The sequence below is a fragment of the Stigmatopora nigra genome, chromosome 5, assembly GCF_051989575.1.
Source record: "Stigmatopora nigra isolate UIUO_SnigA chromosome 5, RoL_Snig_1.1, whole genome shotgun sequence".
Classification (NCBI taxonomy): Eukaryota; Metazoa; Chordata; class Actinopteri; order Syngnathiformes; family Syngnathidae; genus Stigmatopora; species Stigmatopora nigra.
The window spans coordinates 17,079,889-17,087,388 of record NC_135512.1 but is presented as its reverse complement, the minus strand read 5'-3'; the positions used below and the strand labels follow the sequence as shown (position 1 = coordinate 17,087,388).

The 7,500-nt window shown below is 41.0% G+C and overlaps 1 protein-coding gene across 1 annotated transcript in view; it reads left to right on the top strand.

The window, feature by feature from the left end:
• Window positions 1-7,500, top strand: part of orc1 (origin recognition complex, subunit 1) — a 68,126-nt gene that overhangs the window by 35,540 nt on the left and 25,086 nt on the right. The window contains exons 9-10 of the mRNA XM_077717927.1: window positions 2,302-2,403; window positions 7,450-7,495. Of these exons, the coding sequence (XP_077574053.1) occupies window positions 2,302-2,403; window positions 7,450-7,495 (148 nt within the window). The remainder of the gene's footprint in view (window positions 1-2,301; window positions 2,404-7,449; window positions 7,496-7,500) is intronic.

Here is a 7,500-nt window from a genome sequence, read left to right as displayed (position 1 = left end):
GTGAAAGTGGGCGATCGCACGACTGGTCAACAATTTTTCTGGATAGTGTTTTTTTTTTTCTACGAAGAAAGAAAATTAATGAAATACCTCCAGCATTTTTTAAATTTTTTTGGGGGGGGGGGGATTGTTTTTTTTTTTTTTGCTTTTGCAATACTCGCTGCTTCCTCTTCGTCATCTTTCTCGTTGTATTCGCCCATATTGTGTAGTGTCCCATTAGCTCTAGAGTGTTTTTATGCCCCCTCAACCAACTGGTAATCCAAGCTGACCACTTCTTTCCATTCGCACTGGTAATTTTTTTGGGAAACATGATGATAAAAATAGAAGCAGCTGCTTTATCCACACTTGGTCAAACTCAACAAAGCAACACCGTCTGAACTCCATGAAGACGAACGGCAGTAAAAAGTACAGAAGAGAGAATGTTAAAACTGGTTGTTTGAGACATCCAATGAGAGGCCCGTCTAGACTAGAGATTTCCAAAGTGAGAATCAATGCATCCGCAACAATGTTTTCAAAATAAAACAACGGATAACGAATACATGGACCTGAACATTTTTCTCATCTCGAGGCACTCGTATGCATATGAAAAGTTTCTTAACCTGGACATTTTGCACCTAGAGGCATACGTAAGTAGAGGTATGGCTGTATATGTTTGTGTATCACCAGTTTGCCTATAGAGACAACAGGTCCACTGAGGATGCTATCGCCATTGCTCTACACAGCACTGAGCCACCTGGAACACCATGGGAATTATGTGAGGATGCTTTTCATTGACGATAGCTCAGCCTTCAACACTATAAAACCGGACATTCTGACTGACAAACTCTCCCACCTTGGACTATCCTCTTCCATCTGCTGCTGGATAAAAAACTTCTTAACCAACCGACCACAAACTGTTAGACTCTCTTCCTCCATTACACTGAGCACTATCCCTGAGTCCTCTTCTGTACTCCCTGTACACGTGCGACTTTTACACCGACCCACCAGTCTAACTCATCATCAAATTTGCCGACGACACCACTGTGGTTGGACTCATCTCAGGAGGGGATGAGTCGGGCTACAGAGATGAGGTCAACAAACTATCTTTGTGGTGCTCGGTGAACAATCTTACACTGAACACCACAAAAAGTAAAGAAATAATCCTGGACTTTCGCAAACACAGCACAGATCTGGCCCCACTCCTAATAAATGGAGTATTTGTAGACAGGGTCCAGTTAAATTCCTGGGGATCCACATCACAACTAAGCTCCCCTGGTCTACAAACACCACAGCCGTAGTGAAGAATGCCCAGCAACAACACCATTTCCTCAGGGTACTCAGATGAACAACTTGGACACTAAGCTTCTGGTAACCTTCTATAGAACCACTGTGGAGAGCATCCTATTTCCTCACAATGTGGTACGCTGGAAGCAGAGCAGCAGACAAAAACGCCATACAGAAAGTGATTAACACGGCCCAGAAGATCGTCAGCTTGTTTCTGCCTTCACTGGAAGACATTGCCAGCCCCTTATTATCTCAGCCGAGCCAGGAACATCATGGGGGACCCATACCACCCTGTTCACAATCTGTTCCAGCTGATGCCCTCTGGCAGATGCTAAAGGCCCCACAAAGTAAGGACGTTTTTTCCCCCCACATCCATCAGGACTATAAACTTGCGGTAACACGACACACACAATCCCTTCTGTGTAATAACTTCGGGGTGAGGTAATATAAAAAGACATTAGTCGGTGATCTGCCCCCTACTGGCTGACTGAAGGTAAGTGAAAGACAGTGAGAGGTAAGTGATCCGCTCGGGGGGTGATGTGATGTATCCATAACAGCAGAATGCCAAATTACGTGTCCAAAATTATCACACGCTAATCACTCGGCGCCTGGCCACCTACGGTTCTCTTTACACATGTTTATCGGTCATTAAAACACTGCAGAATTTAAAGTCTCATCTCATCTCTTTTTTGAACCGCTTCAACCCCACTAAGGACACCCTGAAGTAGTTCGGTGAACGACAGATTTCCAAACCAGTCATGAAATGAACTAGTGTTTTTGTGGGTCATGTTGACTTGCCAACAGAGTTCAGAATAATTGTCTAAGTCTCTGCTATACTCGGTGTATTTTCGTGTCAGTATTTTTCTGAGTTTGGCAAATACAGTTGCACCTAGAGGCATATGTACAAACAATTGGCACAGTTGGCAAATACATTTGCCAACTGCACCTATTGTTTGATTTAAAAAAGATGGCAAAATGATAAATTAAACTAAAAGGACAATCAAAATTATTATATTAATTCATTAATATATCTTTTTTTAGGCTACACGTGTCAGTGGTGCCTGAGTCTCTACCATGCAGGGAGCAGGAGTTTCAAGACATTTATAGCTTTGTGGAAAGCAAAATCATGGACGGTACAGGAGGGTGAGATTTGTGTCCATTATTATAGCGGAACCCAACCACTAGAAGTTTAAAAGTGTGCATGCATTCTTATGAATGTGATAGGTTCATTAATAATTTCCCTTCTTTGTAATTATCAATAACTGCAGGCAGACGTCTTATTCAATTATTGACATTTAATTAAATAGATTGGATCACAGATAAGAACCTTAAGGGAGGATGTCTTCAAAAGTATCCTCTCGAACAATATATCGCGTGCGGCTTTAAGGCATTTAAATAAAAACAATCACGCCTTCATTTGACCTAACAATCATATAACAATTACACAAAGAAGCCCGAAGTGTCACAAGTGTTATGGAAGTGGCAGAAACAACATCTTTGTTATTGGCAAAAGAGAACAACGATCTCGAACCCCAGATTGGGTGAGTTGCTGTATAAACAATCCTTGGATAAGTCCATGTGAGAGTTGACTAGGCAGTTAATGACCTCGAGTCGAACGATAGGAAAAATGATTTAACAAAGAAATGTATTACTACACATGTATAATAGTAATACAGAATAAACCCAACAGCATGTTATTCTCCATATGAAGTAATTATATTGTGTGAAGTTTAACATAACTTCCTCGCCGCCCCATGTAACCGTTAAATACTAATTCAAAGCATAATTCGTATGGCTAAATAGTCTTAAAATAATACATCCTTCAACATTCATGGATTTAGTACCTTGCGGTTTTTTATATTACGTTTAAAAAAAAAAGCTCGTAAAAATGGCAAAATTCACGCTGAAACTCGCCAGCAGAAATTGGTGGTGCTATTCCACCAAGTGCGTATTCCCAGTAAAAAAAAAAAAAACATAGGTAATATAAAAATATAAAAAGTCATCCTGGCAAGTTCAATTCTAAAATATTGCACAATCTTATATATTGCACACTGTTATTGTACACCCAGAAGTTATTGCACAAAGGATTGTGTGTCGTGCTAACGCAAGATCAGAGTCCTGATTGCTGTGGGACAAAAACTGTCCTCAAGTCTATTTGTCTATGCTTTGTGAGACCTGTAGCGTATGCCAAAGGGCAGCAGCTGGAACAGATTATGACCAGGGTGGTCTGGGTCCTTAACAATATTCTAAAATATTGCAACCCCAAAGTTGTTGCACAGAAGGGATTGTGTGTCGTGCTAATGTAAGTTCAGAGCACCGATGACTGGGGAAAAAAAATGTTCCTCGGTCTTTTTGTCTGTGTTGTGTGAGACCTGTAGCGCCTGCCAGAGCGCAGCGGGTGTAACATATTGTGACCAGGGTGGTAAGGGTCCCTGACAATGTTCACGGCTCTGCTGAAGTAGCTAGGGCTGGCAATGTCATCAAGTGAGGGCAGAGAGCAGCCAGTGATCTTCTGGGTGGTGTTGCAAACTCTCTGCATGGCTTTTCTTTCTGCTGCCGTGCTTCCAGCGTACCACACTGTAATACAGTATGCTAGCATGCTCTCCACAGTGTCCCTCTAGAAGGTTACCAGAAGCTTAGTGTCCAAGTTGTTCTTCCTGAGTGAGTACCCTTAGGAAATGCATGTACATATGTTTGACCTGGCCGGATGTTTGGTCGCCGGGCGTTTGGTTGCCGGGCGTTTGGCCGCCGGGCGTTTGGCCGCCGGGCGTTTGGCCGCCGGGCGTTTGGCCGCCGGGCGTTTGGCCGCCGGGCGTTTGGCCGCCGGGCGTTTGGCCGCCGGGCGTTTGGCCGCCGGGCGTTTGGCCGCCGGGCGTTTGGCCGCCGGGCGTTTGGCCGCCGGGCGTTTGGCCACCGGGCGTTTGGCCGCCGGGCATTTACTTCAGTAGATATTAAGATATTAAACTATCCCTCTCATGAATCAACAGTAGATATTTAGATATTAAACTATCCCTCTACTGAATCAACAGTAGATATTTAGATATTAAACTCTTGTGAATATAATTTTAAGAGCTGGTTTCAACAGTACTTAGATATTAAACTCTCTGTCTCTCTCTTATGAATCAACAGTAGATATTTAGGTATTAAACTCTCATGATTCAATAGTAGATATTCAGATATTAAACTACGTCATGAATCAACAGTAGATATTTAGGTATTAAACTCTTGTGAATATAATTTTGAGACCTGGTTTCAATAGTACTTGGATATTAAACAGTACTTAGATATTAATCAGTGCTTGGATATTAAACAGTACTTAGATATTAAACAGTACTTAGATATTAAACGGTACTTAGATATTAAACAGTACTTGGATAATAAACAGTACTTGGATATTAAACAGTATTTACACAGTGATAATTTGACAATTGGCACACTGCGAGTCCCAGGGATTCGCTTGTCTGAAAACTGTGCGTCCCAGGAAACTTGTCACGAGTCCCAACATACTACGGATGCAAATAAAACATAAGCAACGATATATAAACATTCAGATTTAATTTATTTATTATATGGTTTAGGGTTAGGGTTTATTTATCATTGTACTAGTCTTTCAGCTCGTAGATCCTCCTCTCTTTGCAGCCAAAAGTCTTTTGAAATGTGCGTATTTTTCCTTGCTTCCCCCGTTTTGCTTCATGATCATCGATCGAATCTTCTGCAGTTCTTTTCTTACTAGTTGTATTTTTTAACTGCGAAATAACTATCCAGACTGTTTTGCTTTTTCTGAAACATTTTTTATCTTTCTTACACTATTACGAAACTCTTGCTATCGCTTTCTCTCCTTCGTCTGCTAGTGTCTGCTAGTCTCGTTCACGCGAGAATTATTTCGCAAAGATTATGTGGAATAAATTGGTTTGCTATCGGATATATGTGTTTTGGTTTTTTTTTTTGATAAAAATTTCTTTGCGTCCGGAAAAAGCACATTACTTGAAATTGTGCGTCTGGAAGAAAAGCTGTGCGTATCAGACGCAGAGGTAACGAGAACACTGTTTACATATTAAACAGTACTTAGATATTAAACTGTACTTCGATATTAAAGTGTACTTAGATATTAAACAGTACTTGGATATTAAACAGTACTTAGATATTAAACAGTACTTGGATATTAAACAGGACTAAGATATAAAATTACTTAGATATTAAACAGTACTTTGATATTAAACAGTACAGTGTTCCCTCGGTTATCGCGGTTAATGGGGACCGGGACCACCCGCGATAAGTGAATTTCCGCCAAGCAGGGATTCCCCTTCAAAAATGCTTAATTTCAATTAAACCACCCCCCCATGTGTACAGTACACCATATAGAATACGGGTAGAGAGAGTGAAATTCATGTTATAACAAAAAAACCCCTCAAATATGTTGTCTCAATGTAATATTTGTATTTTTTTTAAATTCCCCCAAAAAATCCGCGAAGCTCTGTGTCCGCGGTGGCTGAACCGCGAAGTAGCGAGGGAACACTGTACTTGGATATTAAACAGTACTTAGATATTAAACAGTACTTAGATATTAAACAGTACTTAGATATTAAACAGTACTTGGATATTAAACAGTACTTGGAGATTAAACAGTACTTGGAGATTAAACAGTACTTGGAGATTAAACAGTACTTAGATATTAAACAGTATTTTAGATATTAAACAGTATTTAGATATTAAACAGTACTTATATATTAAACTCTCTCATGAATCCACAATGGATATTTAGATATTAAACTTTCTCTCATGAATCAACAGAAGATATTTAGATATTAAACTCTTATAATTTTGAGAGCTGGTTTCAACAGTACTTGGTTTATGATACACAGCTGGGTATGATGATAATTAGGCTTTTTGTCAAGTCAATGCCTTTGTCTGATGTTATTTTATTTATTAAACAGTACTTAGATATTAACCTCTCTCTCATGAATCAACAGTAGATATTTAGATATTACACTCTTGTTGAGAGCTGTTTTCAACAGTACTTACTCTCTGTCACCATTTGACTGGCGACCAAAAGACCGGGACCAAACGTCCGGGCGACCGAACGTCAGGGCGACCAAACGTCCGAGTACCCTGCCGTGGTGTTGGTAGACCAGGAGGCTTGGAGAGCTTGTCCGTGAGGTGGATCCCCAGGAATTTGAAGGACTGGACCCTGTCTACGCATACTCCATTTATGAGGAGTGGGGCCAGATGTGTGCTGCTTTTCCGAAAGTCCAGGATTATTTATTTCGTTTTCGTGGTGTCTAGTGTGAGATTGTTCGCCAAACACCACGAAGACAGTTTGTTGACCTCATCTCTGTCGGCAGACTCATCCCCCACTCAGATGAGTCCGACCACAGCGGTGTCATTGGCAAATTTGATGATGGGGTTAGACTGGTGGGTCTTGTACTGTTGTGTGTACACTGAGTACAGAAAACGACTCGGTGCTCAGTGTAATGGAAGAAGAGAGGTGGGGACCAATTCTAACTGTTTGTGGATGGTTGGTTAAGAAGTTCTTAATCCAGCAGCAGGTGGAAGAGGATAGTCCAAGGTGGGAGGGTTTGTCAGCTAGAATGTCCGGCAGCGTCCCCTCTTAAAGACATCCGGAGCAAGTAATTTTCACGTTATACACGGCAAAAAATGAACCTTTGTGCACCCCTAAAACATATGTTGTAGCAGGCGAGAATGGAAGTCAGAGGCAGTTTGCGTAACAAGGAGACCTGCAAGCAATGCTCTGACATTTATTCAGCAACCAAAACGCATGCCTGTCTTCATAACAAAAAAGGTTTTCCCTCTGACAAAACGTTCCCCCCGGGACACTATAACCGTAACTATAGTTCCGAAGGTTAATAGTACGGAAAAGGTGACTGAGCATTCAGCTCAAATAAATAGAATGAGTTATGTTCCACAAAATCCGTGAATGAGTGAAATCTTGAATGTGTAATAATACTCAACAGAAATCCACAAATTGGTGAAGTAGCAAATATTGCAAATAGGCGGGTGTCCTATGTACAGCGAAAGCATTGAACTGTGGTGATTTTACCAAAGTCTATTCGATTTTACATCAATCTAACTGGTATGTGCTTCCAGTATTCACACAATCAGGCTAAAACATGACAATGTGGTTCATTAAATGAACCCGGTACTTATGACTTTGTAACTGGTTTGTTTTAGGTGTATGTACATCTCAGGGGTGCCAGGAACAGGGAAGACTGCCACTGTGCA